Here is an 18,446-nt window from a genome sequence, read left to right on the forward strand (position 1 = left end):
AGAACATAACAGGAATGATGAAAAGTCAAATCAAAACGGGAATGATGAACAATATGTCCTCATTGGCATAGCTTGTAAAAATTATACAAACCGTGGAGTCAAAGTGCGGACTGGCGATCACGCTATGGTCCTGTCGGCGCAAGTTGCACCACGGCTCATCAGGGGGTCTTTGGTCATTGCGATAAGCAGGCCTCCGAAATTACAACGTCCACCCCTCGAACTATCTTCATGTTCCTGTGGATTCGAATGTCGCTCATTCAAAAAGCATAGCGCCTTCAGCATTTGATATGTAATCGTCATGTTACAAAACTTGCAGGTTTTCATGAGACACAATTTGGTCGGATTTCACCGAAACATTTTACCTTCAGTTTTTAGATTGAAAAACTACACATTGCCGGGATAAGTTTTGCAGAAATGAGAGCTGCCCAACTGATGATCCAAGTTAATTTCCTTGTTCTCGCTCGACGCAGCAATGCTCATTGGGCTTTCACATTTGAGTTTGTGGTATTTTTCTTTTGTGACTGTGCTAGTGTTACCGCTCGTGAGGTAAATCAGACAATATTTGGTAGGCGCTTACAAAACAGAGGCCATGTTTAAGTCACTGAGTTTGTTCGACATCACCCCTACCATTTAGTTGCGGATGCTTTTACGCCTAGCGGCAATGAAGCAACACAAAGCGAAACCTATGCTTACCAAGGAGGCAAACAGTTTTTCAGAGTTGCTTCTCTTGTGGTATTTTGTTCGCTATGTTGGTATGTTAATTTCAGAAATTTCGTTCCCTAATGCTTGTAATACAAATTTCTCTGACATTCTTACAATTTAATAATAAGGTATAATCGTTTTCTCACGATGGAGTCACCTGCTATCAGCATTATCGTTAGTGTTGTCATTAAATAAAAATGACTACAAGGTTTTTATATTGGCATACTTCTCGAAATAGGCAACGGCAATGTAAGTACCTTACATATCATTTCTGTCAGATATTTTGACTCAGTTATAAATATCTACACTTGTAGTGCGTGAACAAAGAAAATTTACCTTCAAAACAATCTTCGAATGCATCCACAATTTTGAATTAAATCTAAACTTTTTAACGAGGTTTGTAGGCATTTCATAGAGCAAAGGTGGATTGAATTATGCGAGCAGGTTTTGGCTATTTATTTATAATTCCGCACAATTGTAATTCTTTTGGACGTTTCACACGTGTATCACTTACGATACATCTCTGAGAGAGAATTGCGTTTGTAAGTTTCAGACTCTGCTGGAATAAGCCTGGACGAATGGCAGTAGACTAACTGATGGTGAAAGTTAATTTCTTCGACACAGCAATGCTCATTGGGCTTCCACATTTGAGTGTGTGGTATTTTCTTTTGTGACTGTGCTAGTGTTACCGCTCATGCGGTAAGTTCAGGCAATATTTGGTGGAGGCCTTTGAGTTGCGTTTAGCGGCATGACGGCTTTTAGGAACAAAAAAAATATACAAAGAGCGAGGACTTAAGGTTACGTATAATTTTACAGTAATGAACTTGAAAGTGCTTCTGAAAGGATTTATCTGTTATGACACGGGTGGATTGAGATACAAGAAATTTCAAAACGATTTATTGTGAACTTGAGCCTGTTTAATTGGAACAGTTGTAGTGGTAGAATTGTTTGCTTTGCCATCTTCCTCTTTATTTTTGCAAGTGCTATACACTGTAGCTATGGACCAGTTTTCATTTTATGGACTCATGACCGTGTTAACTGCCAGTGAATTGGAGCTTTCTGTGAATATGACAATCCCACATTTTGAAAGGGTTCATTTAGTTAATTCCGATAGAATGTTTCAATACTGAAAGAAAAATGCGTACTCCATGCGCTCCACACAAAGACGTCTAGTCTGTTACTACAACAAATAACAAAACAAACTCTGGGCATCGACAAATAAGGCAAACAACAGCTGGCACCATGATTCATCAATTAGTCAGTGACGTGTAATTCACGTCATATGAATAGTAAACATGTGATTATGCAGAAGCGAGTCGAGCTTCAGTGCCCCGTAGACAATAGCAATTCAGCAAATGTTAAGATCTAATCAGCAGTGAGGTGAACATAATTGCATTTCAAACGCTTCACCTTTGTTTACGTTAGGATTTCATTCCTCATAATTCCTTCACTCGATGGTGAACGGTCATTTACGCTGAAACAGGTGGAGAACGTTTTTACCAGTTCCCCCGAAAGGACAACAGTGCATACCAAAGCGGCAAATACTGATTAGCCATGGATTCGCTTCTATTTCCAGGTAAATTTACTATTTGCCGCACTATACTGCAACAAAGGCCTAATCCATGTTGAGGAAATTTACTTTAGATATTTTTCACGTGTTCCATGAAAGATTTTGATTATTAATAGTAGCTCTAAGGAGTTTTGTGCGCACTTTTAAGTGATTTTCCTTACTGAAGTATCACAATTCTTGTGTCACTCTTCAGTTGCCACTGTTTTCCAGTGTTTATCAATTAATCCTTTAATTTTTATGAGACTTAAGTAATAAAAACACTAACAGATTAGAATTAGTAAATAATGAAAATCTCAACGAAGCTCACCTTCCCTATGCTGGCTAAAACAAACAGTTTGGCTGACTCTAAATGATTATAGAGAGCACTGATAAACCCCACATTAATATATACTGAGTACGAAACCAAATAAAACCATAGTGCTCGGTCCGTTTACAGGTCTGTTTAAGTTTAAAAAAAACTGTTCTTCTCGTAGGTCAAGAGCGAGTAAATCAACTTGGAGGCGTCTTTGTCAATGGTAAACCATTACCTAAAGCACTGCGCATCAGAATTATCCAACTAGCACGCTTAGGTGTCAGAGCAAGTGATATCAGCCGACAACTACGCATTTCCCATGGATGTGTCAGCAAGATCCTAAACAAATTTTACGAAACTGGTTCCATTGAGCCCGGAGCCATCCCTTCTTCCAAGAACCGTGACATCACTCCAGAAATAACCAAAAGAATCGAGGCGTTTGTCGATGAGCAACCTGATATTTTTTCTTGGGAAGTGCGAGATCGCTTACTCCTAGAAGGAATATGCATCAAAGCGAATTTACCATCTATGGAAGCGATAAGCCGACTGTTAAAGAGCAAAAGTGATAAAGTTAACCGTGAATTTCCCAACGGTTTCTCGTCGAACTTTAAACCCAGCTTCTTTGGTTCGGAATCGGCTAAGCAGGAACAAGACATCACCGTAAACCCGAAATTTGAAGCGTCGTTCTCTATCTCCAACATTCTAAATTTGGCGGGAAAATGCGAGGAGATAAAAGCATGCGAAAATGAAATACAAGAAGACTGCAATGATGTGGAAAGACGGGATGGGAAAGCAGGTACATCAACCTACCTATCCATTTTGCTTTTTGTTCTTTTTTTCAACAGGATCGAGGATCCTTTTGAGAGCATTGCACTTCTCATTCGAGTGCCTCTTTTGCTTTACGCGATATAGAATATTGTATTTTCAAATAGAAGTGAGTAGTTCAAACAAGTTCAATTTCCCAGTTTTTGTTGCAAGAACTATGTAAGTAAGAAACAATAATCACGCCTTGCATATCATTATTATCAAATGTCGGTATTACTCCGCAGTTAAGTCCTGTATACTCCTCAGGGACATAACGCCCAAAAAGGAAGTGAAAATTTGGAGCATACGTATTAAGGATTGCACGTGCCTCGCATTGGGGGCGTAAAATGTAAAATAACCCTCGAAAATAACTTTGTCGGCCTGTTATAAGACATAAACGAGAGGAAGAGGTAAAATATATCTGACCTTACCTCTGATCGTCGGGCTCCTTCATAAATAATTACACCGACAGTGACAATATCGACGTGATTATTTACCGAAAATACTCCTCCAATTTGTTCTAGAACGCACCTTAAAAAGAAAACAGGGACTTGTCTCAGGAAAATGCAGCCAGGAGCTGTTTTTCAGCCGAAAACCGCGTCGGGGTCGCACAAAATTTTCCGCAAATCAGGTGGAAGAGCTAGAAAGAGCTTTCACCAAAACTCATTATCCAGACGTGTACACTAGAGAGGAACTGGCGCAGAGATTAGACTTGTCTGAAGCAAGAGTTCAGGTATAAAGAGTGCTTTTATTTGATAATATAGATGGTGAGTGCCGTAAGTACATCGTATGAAATTGTTTTTTCTGTTTCTGGCTTTTAAGATAGACAACGGTTCTTCAAACAATCTATTTAGTTGGTTTCATATCTTCCTATTCTAAAAAAAAAACTCAAAGGAAAATGAATATTCACATATCAGTTTTGACTTTTTAAGGGTCACATGTATATCATCATGAGATATCAAACGCTGCCCTTAAAAAGTTAAAGATTATTAATTGATATATTCAAGGGCATCACGGTCCAAAAATAGCATCGTTTAAATTTTCTTGAAGTGACATTATCATGGAGTATTATTTTCTATCAACATCACGAATAAATATTTCACAAATATCGTCGATTCCAAAACAGTGCAGCGGGGTTGCTAGGACACAAAAAGGCGTGAAGATAAGCATGTGGAATACCACAGCAGAAAAAGTGTGAGCAGAGACCTCATATGAATTTGACGCTACTTAGAGTGTAAACATATTATTTCAAAAAGTTTAATTTACTCCTGCTCGGTTGATAAGAAAAGTCTAATGGCATGCATATTCAGGAAATTTTCTCACAATCTATTTGTTTTATATATGATAATAGTTGAACTCCTCTTAAAAGTAATAGACTAACAGGTTAAGGAACAGTCACATCGTCACATCGAGATACACAAAGTGCATTATATTAAATAAAACCTTTTCAGTGGACCTTCGTAAATCTTGCCAATAGCGTCACACAGCATAGACCAAGGTTATAACATAACAGAGGTTCCTACGAAAACTGAATTCTAACACGCAAGAGACGATGAACTTGTCAAACACCACTATTAAAGATTTCTCTAATCAGATATTTTATTTCCGTGCTCCTTCAGGTATGGTTTTCAAACCGCAGAGCTCGCCTTAGGAAAGAGGAATATTATACGGACGCAAATCAAACTACCCAGGAGTTTTCGAAGGGAACTCACAGTTGTCCGACACTAAGCACGCCCACAGCAACTTACACTCGAATATTTTTTCCAAATGGAGCTTCCTATATTGTACCTCACTACTGACTTCAGTGAGTAAATGAAATACATTATCAAAAGGGATTATAAAAAGTTTTTGCAGTTAGAGTTGAGAGGTCATGGAGATGCTTTAGCTATATAAAAATAATAATTATTAAGGACCACAATGTAAAACAGGCAACATGGCTGAATTTCCTAATTTAAGGTTATGTTTTACTTCCTTAAACTGAAATTTGACCAGGTATGGCACTCCAGCAAACATGCTGATTTGGGGAACGATGCAGATGGTGCATCAAGCCAAATACTTAAGCTATTTTCTTTTTCCTCATATAGAAAGGCTTTATTTCAGTTTAATATTAAAATAAATGTGCACATAATATTTCAGTAATTATGTTAGACGTAGAGGAATTCGTCTTGAGTCCAAGCTAAGGATACCGCATGACCTGTAAAATCAAATTGATTTACACTATACAATTGCTTGTTTTCAAGCAAACATTAGACACAAATATTTGCATGATTTATTTTTGAACCATGATGATTTATTATATTAATAACCGGCTCCACAGTGATATTTGTCAAGCCAAATTGTATTATATTAAACTTTATTGCTAAATTTAAAAAAGTGCTCATTATAACCAGGGTGTAACGTTTTCATTAGTAGCCATAATTAGTCACAAGCACGTACGCGTTTTGGTCAGAAGTCTATGACCTAGTAAAATTAATTCAAAACTCAGTGAGTCGGCCAAAGTATTCTATTTCACTAACGTATGGAAAACCCTCACTAATGAGTAAATACTGTACTTTCAGGTAAGCTATGAAAACTTGATGAGAAGCTTTGATTAAAATGGCTTAAAAATTCAGCGTCGCGTATCTCTTGTATCTATTAACGGTGAGCTTTCAACGATATCAGTGCTTAAGACTTAAGTCGCCATTTCACCACAGTGGTAAAAGGAAGAACAATATGTTTCCATTGAAAAGATAACTGACGTCGACTGAATACTGAACGTGGGAAATCTAGGGTAAAGCAAGAGCGAAAGTTAGAACGAAAGTAATCTGCTTTCATGACATTAAGACTGAATGTGTACAGGAAACATAAACAACATCGGAAAACACTTGAATTGAAAATTTATCATTTTGCATTTCGTTAGCTACCAACCTTATGGCCAAACCGCGGTTTATTTCAGTACATTGTGGCATGATTTTATTTTCTTTTATTCGTCAATTAAAACTTTATTTACAAGTATTACAAATGATAAGAAATGTCTTATGCTTAGACTTCAGTCTGTAAACCTTTTGAATGTCACTCACTGCTCGACTTCGATTTTGCCACTCAGAAATTGTTGGCATGTGTTCGACTCTAGGAATTTCCCTGTTTACAAGATTGTATTTCTAGCTGCTATATTGGCCTGAAATCACTCATTCATGACATCTACGTCATCGCCGTTTTCTTTTGGTGAACGTTCTAGTTTGTCAAACAATAATGCGTGCTATGGAAGAGAAGAATCGACTCGACATGATACTATGTATTACGAAATAGTGGCAACGGGTTACGTCTTTCTTTAGGATACTATTCATACGCTAACTATTACTAAAAATGTGCAGATTTTCATTCGCAAACGTACTTCTCAGATTCTCGATAAAGTGTTGAATGTAAACGAGTGCAGTATATGAGTTGGAATGAGGGAAAGAAGGGAGACATTTCTTTCTTTGACAACCGTCCTAGTTTTTTCTTAATTGGAACCTTTGCATCTGTATGAACGTCAGACTTTGTAACCTTGAGCATAATGATCCAGTAAAATTACCTTGTAAAACCAGTTGGGATATTTAGGGCCTGTTTACATGGAGGTGGGGGACCCCAGGTAGGTGAGGTAACCCGCCAAGGTGGGGTAACCCGCCTGTCCATATAATTTCTTATTTTATTTTATCACGTTTACATGATAGGTGGGGTGACCCGCCTAGGCGGGTTGCCCGGTCTGCCAGGTAGGGTAACCCTGTCAGCCGGGGTGACAATTTGCCATGTAAACGTGTCAAGGTGGGGTAACCCGCCTAGCCGGGGTCGCGTTCATAGCAAAAAGCCCAAAAGTGAAACATGTATGTTTTAAAACTTTGCACATTTCCTAGCCGTCTCATGGCAGAAATCACCAGAAACCGCAACGGACACACAAGGAGTGTGAAATGTTCACATTTCGGAATATCTAGCGTTGTAAATCGACCATATTTGGTTTCCCAAACTATTCCGTATTATTCCGTATTAAGTCAATCGTTCCTCGCGAAACCAAACACCGCGTAACACAACGCGTGACGCTTTCATGAATAAATACATATGTGTTCGAGATTTAATCTTTCGTCTTTTTTCGAGATGTGAGCTTGGGACGCCTCTGCTCAAACTTCTTAATTGCAAGCGCAATAACAACCTCAAGAAACCTCACCCCTGCACCCCAGGGTTGTAAGATTGCATGTAAACGCGTTTCATTTTTCGACCACGGCTAGGCGGGTTACCTCACCTACCTGGGGTCCCCCACCTCCATGTAAACAGGCCATTAGAGCTTGAAGAAACTCACAAGCTCCCCTGCTGAAAGAAAGCCTGAAGTTTGCCTTTGTTGAGAGGTGATCGAAACGCGTCAGAACTGCGAACCATTATCAAGAACATTCCACTTGCCAGTTGCCTGAATGAGATCGTCAAGAATATATCGAGCGTCGATCTTTTTGGATGAAATTTCCAGCGTCGAAATGATAAAGAAAATTTTAGTCGTTTACCTATTTCAACCCCTGAAATAGTAATAAATCACGCACTGGATACGATAGGAACTAATCGTCTGGTCGGCGCTTGAAAAAGCTGAAATATTTGTAAATATTTGAAATATTTAAATGTTGGAAAAAAGAGGTTGCTGGTAAATGTATTCGTAATATCCAACTGAATGCCCCAAAAAGGTAAAGGTTATAATTCATGTACAATCGTCCCGCTCAATTGTTTTATTTTGTTGTCAGTCTATAAATTTTTACAACTTCTTTCACTGATAAGGTGAGCGAATTGGTCACTAAGCAGGCACCCCTCCGAAAACTACCCGCCGTGAGCGTAAACAATCTTAATTGGTTTATTTTTTTTCTCTGTACTCGCGTTGGAGTAATTTTTCATGATTCATGCATTATGGTCGAACAAGAAAATGACGAAGTCAACCGTTAGCCGCCATAATTCCCAAGTATATTACTCAAACTTTTCTTTTGTCTCGACCCGAGTTAGTTATGTCAAATTTGTAGGATTCGTAAGTTGACCCTTTTTGAGGATAAGGTTCAGTACATGTAACCGTAGGGAAAGTTCGCCGTTTAAACTAGGCTCTATGGATCACCAAGGGGTTCAATGAGAAAGAAACAGTTTGATTGTGATGAAACACATCTAGAGGAGAATGAACATTATGTTACATAATACTCTAAACAATTAGGCAGATCATAAAATAATTTTCTTATAGGTTTATGGTTAGGGTTGGGTTTGACCGCCGTAGAGAGTTTCTACAGCTGACGTTTCGAGCTTTAGCCATGCAGCTTCAGAAACTCTCGCAAGTAGCCAACTCGCTTTATCAACCTTGTATAAGAAACCAGACTTTCTTGCAATACCCCCCACCTACGCTGCACCAGAAACTAACCCTCTTTGAGTAGATCACAACTGTTAAGGAGCCCCATATCAGGGAAAGAACAGAAAGGGCAGAGATGTATAGTCAGGTGAACCAAAACTCTACCCGTGCTTCAAATAAACCAGCCTCAGCTAAAAAACAGGGCAAGAATATAAGACTTTCTTGAGTGAATCAAGAAATGGTTCAAAAGTGCGCAAGCTTACTAGAAACTATGTAAAAATGAAATAACTAAAAAATGAAACATAAATATACCGTAACTATATTCACAACTATTTATATAGAAAAGCAAGTCTCACTCGATTTTTGAGTACATCATACATGACAACTTTGGCGACTTTGGCCATATGAAACTCCTTTACCCTCAAGGATGAGGAGCCACCCTAATTTTAGGAAGTCACATAAATCCATTTATCTTTCAATGATAAACCCAGCGGCAGTAAACTGGAAGCGTTGTGAGCGCTCAATTTGATAATTGCGAATGGGAAAGTTACTGTATCATTTTAATCTAGTTTGGATAGAATAAGTGACTCAGCGAGTTGTTTTCTGACGTGAAAAGGAGCTATGTTCTTTAGCTTTCTAAATACACGATATTTTAACATGGATGTCATGGTTCCAGTTCAAGCCCTAGTGGATCTCAGTTCCCAGCAATCGAGTATTAGAGACCCTTTCCAGCAGTTGACCACTAGCAACCAAGTTACCTTGAAAATCCTCTAGTTTATGCACACGCGCCAGCTGTGGAGTGGATAGAAGCATAACCTTGGTTTGAAATGGTTCAGTGCCAAATTACATTCGTTTGACCAGGGTGATAGTTGATCGAGGGGCAAGCTGAAGGCGTTATTCACTGCCCTTGACTTTGGTACTTTCTGGCTTGCGTAGAATATGAATAAAGGGGGTAAGTTTCTAAAGAAACTGTGGTACTGCGTCGCTGGGAGAGTATAACAGGGTAATATAGTGTTATCAACTGAGATGATAACGTAAATTGGCCACCGTAAAGAGTTAAAAGTATGACGTTTCGAGCCTTAGCCCATCGTCAGAGCGAGCGTTAGTCCATCGCTCTGACAAAGGGCTAACGCTCGAAACGTCAGCCTTTCAATTCTTTAGGGTGGTCAATTTATATCCTTATTACATTACCCTGCGTAGAATATGATATCGTCTGCATACTGGTGAGATTTGAGAGAGCCAAGGTACAAAGATTAAACAACACTGGGCCGAGCACACCGCATAGCGGTACCCTCAGTTTGGAGGCTCTATCGTCGATTTCCGTAAACTGTTTTCGACCTGCCAAGTAGTCTGTGACCCATCTCAGAAAGGACTTTGAACAACCGGATGATATAACTTATTTAACACAGTTTCGTATGCGACCGTATCATAGGCATTTGAGAACTCAGCCTGAACCATCATTGTCCCTTCGCATCGCTTTATTGCATATCCAATGGCGTCCTTCATAGCTAGCAAGGCAGTGGCGGTATTCTGACATTTACGATAAGCAGATACAGTGTTCTTTGATAAAGGGGTAGGACCACTAAACATGAATTTTCCATCTGAAACAACACAAGCCGGTTGTATATCATGGAGAGAACGGGCAAGATCGAGATTGGTCGAAGGTCGATATCACCTTTCACTTTTTGAGAGAATTTCAGTAGGGCCCTTATGCAGGCTACTTTCCAGCATATGGGTAAACCCTCTGAAAATGCAGTCGTTGAAAATGCTTCTATCTTAATGAACTCTACGGGAATACCATCTGGGGTGCAAGAACAGACAGATCGTCGTTTCTTCGGTTCAAGGAAGACTTCATGACGGAAGACAGGGTTCAAAGTAAAAGCGCCACGCTTGTTGTCTGCTATGGACTCGATCAAATTAAAAGAGATTATCCAGAGACGCAGTGGTGGCGCCGGCCACACGCCCTGCGTAGACACATAGTGTGCGTTCAGTTTACCAGCGTCTGACCCCAGTGGTTGCGGGTTTTGGTGAAGAGTTCGCTGAATGACGAAAGGACTTTACTATAAAAGGCCCGCTTTGCCTCCTTGATCATAGATTTGAGCTGATTTCGCAAATCTCGTAAGGAGCTCCAAACTGCGTCACTTTTTTTACTGTCTTATTACACAAGGTCTCGCATTCCTCTTGGAGCTGCTGAGTATAGAATTCTTTCAACCAAGGGGCTGGTGGACGCGTGACCTTAGTACGTCTTAACGAAGCAAGATGGTCAAAGCATTCACACACGAGCGAGCTTTGTATTGTTATATTTCAGGATCGTCAACTGAATAGATTAGGCTTAAGGGGAGCCCTTCGCCGGGCTGCCTATTTGTTTGATTTTTTTGGCCTCTCCAAGACTTCCTTGTTGTATTGGGCATCTTGCCCATTACTCCAGCGGAGAGTGTTCCTGGATTAGTGGCGTTTGTGACACAAATTCTGTAGGAATCGATCTGACTTGAAGGTTGAGGGTGAATCTCGCTGTATGGAGTTGGTTCATTCTTAAGTGAAACGATCATTGGAGAGCAGTGTGCATAGATAAACGATCGTCGAAAAGATAGAAGCGGTTAAAATATCTGTTAACATATAACCAAGGCATACGTGATAGCCATGCTTGACTGCCCTCAAAGTTTTTTGAGAAGGAAACAGTATGATCACGATTAGACTGTTCACCTTTTTAAAACAATGAAATTCTATGGAATGTTTAGCAGATGTACCTTTAGCTGGCACACGTAAATATACTGTAGAGCTTCATGGCTTTACTAGAGACGAGTAGTGGGGCCACTAAAAGTAATAATAATAATAATAATAATAATAATAATAATACAACTCATTTATATAGCGCATATACGAAGGCTCTATGCGCTTTACAATGTAGTACGCGGAAAACAACTATCACATAAGAAATCAAATCTTTTGGCTCCAAAAATCTAGTATATAACCGATTCTTCGTATTAGGACTTGAGCCACAATCTTAGCTTAGCCTACTGAGGGAGCATGGTTAAAGTTCCAGCTATCCTTAATTAACAATGACAAACATTGTGGCTAAAACGGCGGCCGGAGAAAAGACCCCTGGAGGAAAAACAGACAGGAAATCTGGGTAAGAACAGGGTCCCAGCACATAAAGCAAACCTAGTAAGCTATATATACAAATAAACAACAAAATGCGACAAATTGGTGTCGGCCTAGAATGATTACCCACGTGCAAACTCACATCTCTATACCTACGGCGATGTACCTTCATGAAAGGGCTAAGGCCCAGACCCTGTTGCTCTCGTGTCGCAATTTCCGGCTTATTCTTTGCCACTCAAACGTCAAAAATTCCATTATTCCTCATCCGTAAAACTTAGAGTGTAACAGAGAGACCCTTACATTTTTTTCTGTGCCTCATATCCCTTAAGGGATATGCGCAGAGGCGCAGAGCTGCGTCGGTGAGAGGGTATAACAAGGTGGTATCCGCCGCTTTCGCCCCCTATCGAGTTCGCCCCTTCGAGTTCGCCCCTATCTTATACCGTGTTCGCCCCCACACTTTTCGAGTTCGACCCCACCAAGTCGAGTTCGCCCCCAGATTGAGTAAATTAGTTGCTATCGAACATTGCAAACAAGTTAGAACCAAGACAAGTTTTGAATTTTAATTGATCGACGACCATTTTGAAAGTTTATATGTGCGTGGGAGCTAGGGAGACGAAAGCGTGGTTTGCGATCCTGGTTTGCATTTTCTCAAGTCTGGTTGCTATGACCTTAAAACATAATGAAGTGTGCAACACATTCTCTCAAGAAGTCTTAAATAATCAAAAGCGTGATCAAATCGTGGTTTCGTAAATTCTTCAGTCTTAATTTCATAAATAAAGCTAAACGAGGTACAAGTCTAACAACTTAAGCAATGCTGTCGCGATGAAAGAATTTTTGTGAATTTATGTGAAATCGTGAAGCAGAAGGGTTGGTCGCTTGCCTACAACTCGGTGTCAGGTGAAAAAGTGTTTTTCGGTACGATCCTTTCTGCGTAAAAGAAGTTTTAATGAGCCACTTTTGTAAAATAGAATTTAAAATTTCGCTGCAATGCAATTTCGCAAAGCAATGCTGCCGCGATGAAAGAATTTTTGTGAATTTTTGTGAAATCGTGAAGCAGAAGGGTTGGTCGCTTGCCTACAACTCGGTGTATGGTGAAAAAGTGTTTTTCGGTTCGATCCTTTCTGCGTAAAAGAAGTTTTAATGAGCCACTTTTGTAAAATAGAATTTAAAATTTCGCTGTCATTTGCAGTAGTGCCGAGTGAGTGATTCGTTTTCGGAGAACTTATTGCCTTTCTCGTAAACAAGGCTGAATTTAAATTTTCACACGAACGTTGGGAATCCTGTGGAAAAAAAGCAGAAGCATTGAAGTGCACATAAGCAGGTTTCATTTGGATTACTTTGAACTTTCCATTGGCTGCTCGCTTCGTACTTGATGATCCGTTGCACAAATCTTCACTTCAGTGTTCAGAAAACATCACCAACGTTAAGCAAACAGAAAGGTTGAAGATGCCGTAAGGTGTTCATAAATACGTTTTATTGTAAGAATTGAAAAAAATTAAAAGAAAAGAGAGGGAAAACCTCAGATACCGCGATTGGGAAACTTGTGGTCAGAGCTATCGACGCTTTGAGTTTGTTTCTTTTCCTTTCTCGAAGAACGTATCTGGTTTTTATAAAGATCAAGTCGTTTAAAATACGGTATAGCTCTTTTCTTCAAGTCTTGTTCGAAGCTGGCCCCTGAATATCAGAGCTAAGTCGGCTCTTATTCACTGCCTTCTAAAGTGTGGACGGAGACTATGAATAAGTTTGATCAAGTTCTTGTTTTGTTTTGTTTTTTTCTTTTTGTTCCAAAATAAATTATTCATTTTAGCAAACAGATGATAACCTTCCCTCGGCCATTTTCCAAAGTGCGCAGTTTTTGGAGCAAAGTGTGTCACGTGACATTTCTTACGTTGAGTCCATTCATCACAAACGAAATTTCGTCCTTCGCGTTGTTGATCGACGAACTACATGATTTCTTCTTCCACGGCGAAATTTCGTCCCTACCCCCTGTCTGCCAAGTTTTTCAATCAATACGATTTTTATTCACTCTGATTCTCGTGGATGAATCTAAAAAGTACTCACCATAGATTTTCAAGACTTCAGTAGCTTGTGTTTAAATAATTTACATAGGAAAATTTTCTACTTCTGATTAGCGATGAGAAATGTAGTTTCCAGTGTCAAAATGCAGGTGAGAAGTAATTGAGAGCAAAAGAAGGTATCAAACTGTTTAGTCGGTCTTTTAGCTCTTTTGCGGCAGCAAAAAACGGCGGGCTCGTGCAGTTTTGTAGGCCTTTCAAAATTACTTGTGCTTATTTATTCAAACTTGCACTCGAAATCACGACCTCTTCTACATTTTGGAGTCAGCAGTGTTAGGAACCGCCTCATATAAAAAAATCAGAGTTTACTCATTTAAGTTAAAACCATAGTTATTAAACCGGCCAACCCGAACGAAAGTTATCATCACCATTTGCTCAAGAGAACTCGAAAATAAAAACAGGCGATCAAACGCAGGTGACACAACTGCGATTGGTTTAAGTTTTGCATTTTATTGATTGAGATGGTGCAGCAAGTATTTAAGACCAATGACAGGGTGGAGTGAATCAAGACCAAGAACGCATGAAAATTGCTTCATTTTTCTTATGTAAATGCTATATCACAAAAAAAGAAAAGTTCAAAATTTAATCAAGGTTGTTTGTAGGGCATATCACCTTTATATCGTTTTCATTTACGGGTCTACAAATAGGAAAGGAAATTCAAAACAAATACAAGTGAGCTTATAACCGGTTTTTTAGGGAATTTTTGTGAATTTAAGATACTGCCTTATTTTCCCTTGCTGCATATTCACTTTGTGGATACAAAGATACAAAAGCGTAAAACACATCTTGGTTTCTCGTTCATAGTTTCTTAGCATCATCCGAGAGTGTTATTCTGTTGATGCCGTTATGGATATGCTGTTGTCGACAAAGTACATATGCAGTACGTTTAATCTTTAAAACAGAAAACTTTTTTTTTAATTAGGGCTATCACAAATGTTTCTATCTTAAGCTTCTTACTGGCTGACATGAATTAGACGAAAAAGATTTCGGAACTTAAAATCAGATGATACATTTTTTTAAAATGAGAATAAAGTAAGCCCAAATTTTTTGGCAGTTTGTTATTTACTCTTGACAACATGAAAAAGTTGGAAACGAAAGCACTTTTCTTACTGAATAACGACTGATCACGGTGCTATATTTTCAATATAACTTGTATTTGAATAAATTAAAATATACATACAGCGTATACCTACCACACAGTACTCTTTTTTTTAATTAACAATTCTTTCTATGACTTCTTTGGATCTATTTTTGCACGCTAATCATACCAATTGATATGGACTGCCCATTAAAGAAAAAAGTTCTTTCCAAAGCATTTTCAAAGGGGGTGGAGTGGAATAATGAGAAATTGAAGAGAAAAAAAAACAGAAAATACAAAGAGATTTGAGTTTTAGTGGTCGAATGCCTAGTAGGATGAAATCCTTTAAATGGAGCCTCTAATTATGTTATATCCCTTTCCCGCACATCAAGAAGAAGAGAAGTTGTTGGAAAAGCTCATGGTGAAGCTCATTTTCTTTCAACATTCCTGTCCTGCACGCTCAATAGATAGGAAAAGAGTAAATGGCATCATTCACAACCACGTATGGTATGTACCCCATGGACGGCATCGGTTGTTGGCATGCACACGCAGCGGAATCTTCTTTTTTTCTTGTTTAGCATCTCTTTTCCTCAGGCGAGCTCGTCGATTGGAGAACCAGACCTTACGAGACAAGGAGAGTTGTGCTTTAAATAACAAAACTATAGATTATGCATAATAAATCAAAAACTACATCCAAAGAAATTGGCGCTGATTTACCAATGGCTAATATACGAGTGTCATGTCTTACGGGAGAAACATGATCAGTGGCAGGTTGTCGAGTCTGGTTTGCGTCTTATTGTTGATTATTTTGTGGTCCTTCATCTTTTTTTTCTCATAAAAGGCTACCCCTCAAATCCAGTCAAAATAACAAAGTCAGACCAGGTTTGACTTTTCAAAAAGTCCAAACTTAGGAGACAATGATGACACTTTATCAGTATGCCTATGGATGTCAGCTTGGGTTTAGCTTCAAGGATTTTTTGAGATTGTATTATTCTGTTATTCTATTCCTCAACAAACTTCATCAGTGACAACGATCCCCTTATTCAGCTTTTCGATAGATTCGAGAGAACAAGTTTGGAAAAGAATAGCGACTTTAAGATACCTTTTAAGTACTTTAAATAACGTATTCAGGAACAGCTTTTTAATCGATATGATTGACAATCAGCTAAACCTAAAGAAAGGTATGTTTTTCGGCATGTGAAAAGTTTTATATATTTCAATATAAAGAGATGGTTTTCCAACCTGCACACGAGCTTCTGTTAGAGACAGTCTCTGAGCTAACTCCTCTCGTGTGAACACATCCGGGTATTGTGTTTTCTGAAAGGCCTTTTCAAGGACCCCTACTTGGTCTTGTGTAAATTTGGTGCGGCTGCGACGTTGTTTTCGAGCGATGAAGAAATCGTTTTCCAAACTGCTGTAGGTGTAACTTGGTGAAAAGGTGCTCAGAGTTTTAAATTCTACGTCTGCAAGACAAGTTTTTTCATCAATGCGGAAAAATTGGCTGAAAATCTTATTCGTCACTCTCAACTGATTTAGAGTTTACCAGAGTTTACCATGACGCAAGATTAAAGGGGAACTTAGTTCTTTTTAAATTGTTTACCCATGGTTTTTTTGTGATAATCTCCACAACTTAAAAAATCATGAGAGTAGTAAAAAAGCAGTTAGCGAAAGTGTAGCGTGACAACTTACGAAAAGAGATGACGTCAATTAACGTCAACTCTCCTCTCTTTGTTCGACTGCTTCTATTTCAAAGACGTAGTTTCACCCAGTGCAGTATTGTAAAATCATTTCGGACGCAAAAAGACTTTCACTTCCATTCATCATTCTGAATCGTTGCAATTTTGTTCAATTGGATTTGAATCAAATCATTAGCAAATTAACATCAGCAGAACTTTTTTTTAAATATAGGTCTTCATCATAGCAAGCAAATCGATATATTAATAAACCTCCAAGCGCTGAAAGTCATTTCCTATCGCTAAAAATAGTTTTTCTATCGTTTAGACTTGATAGCAATCTCGATAAATAGATACGCATTACAAGTACTTTCGCCGCGTCAAACCCGTGACTACATTGGGCGACGTAATCATTTATGAAAAAACCAAAACAGCGACAAAGTCAACGAGGCTCTTTACCTGGTGGGTAGGACTCTGTGTCGTCCTTAGCCGTTGGACTCGGTGGATCATCCTCCTTTTTCACAATAGTTGAAGTTAGAAAAAACTCTTTGTCATCAGAATCTTCACAGCTCTTTCCACTTGACTTATTTCGCCATATTACGGTATTCTTTCTTTCCCCAGTTTCTTGCACAATCCTGGACTTTAATATTTGACTTATGGCGTTAAGTGAAGGCAGGGTACTTTTACTGCATACATTTTCTTTAAGGAGACGATCCCGAATCTCCCATGAAAAGATTCCTCCATTCTCATTTCGGTAATGGTCAATTTTCTGTTCGATTTCCGGAGTTACATCTCGAGCTTTATTCAAAGCGACTATTCCAGGATCAACGGTACCCGTCTCCTGGTATCGGCACAAAATTTTGCTAACACAACCATGAGATACTCGCAGTTGACGACTAATGTCACAAGGCCTTACACCCATTTGCGCCAGTTCAATGATCTTCCATCGGAGAAGCTTTGGAAGTGGTCTGCCATTTATGAAAACCCCTCCGAGCTGATTTACTTTCCCTTGACCTAAATTGGAAGGCAATGAGCCATACGAGTAAGAATCTCGCAAAATTGCTGTACCAGGTTGAAATTTAACCCACTATTTTCCCCTTGATTCGCCCAGTTTTACTCTCCGAGAATATGCTCTTTTCGTGTTTAGTTGGTGTACAAGAGGCCCTAAAGAAGTTCCAAAAGTGATTACAGAGTTAATTTATACGAAGAACGAAGGCAGAACGAATTATTTGTGGAGCAAGGACATATCGCTTAAGTTTGATTGTACTTTGCGGTTTAAGGAAGAATAAACAGTGCACTAAAAGGTTACCTGTAAATGTGAAAGCTTCCATACTTCTCATGAGTCTTCGGAGCTAAAGTATGCGACAGTGATGTGGGACATAGGATTAACCGTACGTATAATGCTTAGCTCCTTTTAAAGGCTCATATTCTTAGCTCGATGACGCAGATAGGCGTCAATAGCAACTATTCAGTTAAAGGGTTTAGTCAAGCGTTGTGGTCTAATATAGCATTTAGAAGTATTAAACAAACAGTAGCTTACAACAATTAGTAATTCAGGAAGTTTGATTAAAATGATTGTTTTCTTCGGGCGACTAAGCCTCGTAGCGTAATTTCGCATCACGAAAGCATAGATCACGATTCGGTTTCTCACGTCTCATGTCTACTGAGTTTCGTGCAGGGTTCATCGACTTCAAAAAGAACAATCTTCAGATGGCGACAAGTAATTTTAATTTACCGTGATATTTGTGAGGCGCCATTTCCTGACACTCAACTATATTTGTTACAAATAGCATGTAATTTAAATTTTAAGTAGATTGGCATACTTCTAAA

General features: G+C 38.9%; 2 protein-coding genes across 3 annotated transcripts; one reads left to right on the forward strand and one right to left on the reverse strand.

Moving 5' to 3' along the window:
* Nucleotides 1-2,071: 2,071 nt before the first annotated feature.
* On the forward strand, nucleotides 2,072-6,227 carry LOC131773172 (paired box protein Pax-3-B-like). Of its 2 annotated transcripts, none has more exons than XM_059089162.2 (4): nucleotides 2,072-2,278; nucleotides 2,746-3,360; nucleotides 3,893-4,101; nucleotides 4,988-6,227. In XM_059089162.2, the coding sequence occupies exons 1-4, from the start codon at nucleotides 2,257-2,259 to the stop codon at nucleotides 5,165-5,167; spliced, it is 1,026 nt and encodes a 341-aa protein (XP_058945145.1). In that variant the 5' UTR covers nucleotides 2,072-2,256; the 3' UTR covers nucleotides 5,168-6,227. The 2 variants fall into 2 exon arrangements, with proteins under 2 accessions (XP_058945145.1, XP_058945147.1); XM_059089164.2 differs by having other exon boundaries at nucleotides 3,893-4,135; nucleotides 4,988-5,089.
* An 8,234-nt stretch (nucleotides 6,228-14,461) lies between these two features.
* LOC131773134 (paired box protein Pax-3) lies at nucleotides 14,462-18,039 on the reverse strand. The gene is made up of 4 exons (XM_059089111.2): nucleotides 17,926-18,039; nucleotides 17,076-17,630; nucleotides 16,186-16,406; nucleotides 14,462-15,564 (listed from the first exon to the last, which is right to left on the reverse strand). Exons 1-4 carry the CDS (start codon nucleotides 17,954-17,956, stop codon nucleotides 15,436-15,438), a joined length of 936 nt encoding a protein of 311 aa, XP_058945094.2. The 5' UTR covers nucleotides 17,957-18,039; the 3' UTR covers nucleotides 14,462-15,435.
* Nucleotides 18,040-18,446: the final 407 nt, after the last annotated feature.

The sequence above is a fragment of the Pocillopora verrucosa genome, chromosome 4 (assembly GCF_036669915.1).
Source record: "Pocillopora verrucosa isolate sample1 chromosome 4, ASM3666991v2, whole genome shotgun sequence".
NCBI classification, from domain to species: Eukaryota; Metazoa; Cnidaria; class Anthozoa; order Scleractinia; family Pocilloporidae; genus Pocillopora; species Pocillopora verrucosa.

Coding starts and splice junctions, on each gene's coding strand:
- LOC131773172 (XM_059089162.2), top strand. CDS start 2,257: ATGGATTCGCTTCTATTTCCAG. Junction 2,279..2,745: donor GGATTCGCTTCTATTTCCAG/GTAAATTTACTA, acceptor TTCTTCTCGTAG/GTCAAGAGCGAGTAAATCAA. Junction 3,361..3,892: donor AAGACGGGATGGGAAAGCAG/GTACATCAACCT, acceptor AATTTGTTCTAG/AACGCACCTTAAAAAGAAAA.
- LOC131773134 (XM_059089111.2), bottom strand. CDS start 17,956: ATGAGAAGTATGGAAGCTTTCACATTTACAG. Junction 17,631..17,925: donor GGAAGCTTTCACATTTACAG/GTAACCTTTTAG, acceptor CTTCCAATTTAG/GTCAAGGGAAAGTAAATCAG. Junction 15,565..16,185: donor TAACAGAAGCTCGTGTGCAG/GTTGGAAAACCA, acceptor TTGTCTCGTAAG/GTCTGGTTCTCCAATCGACG.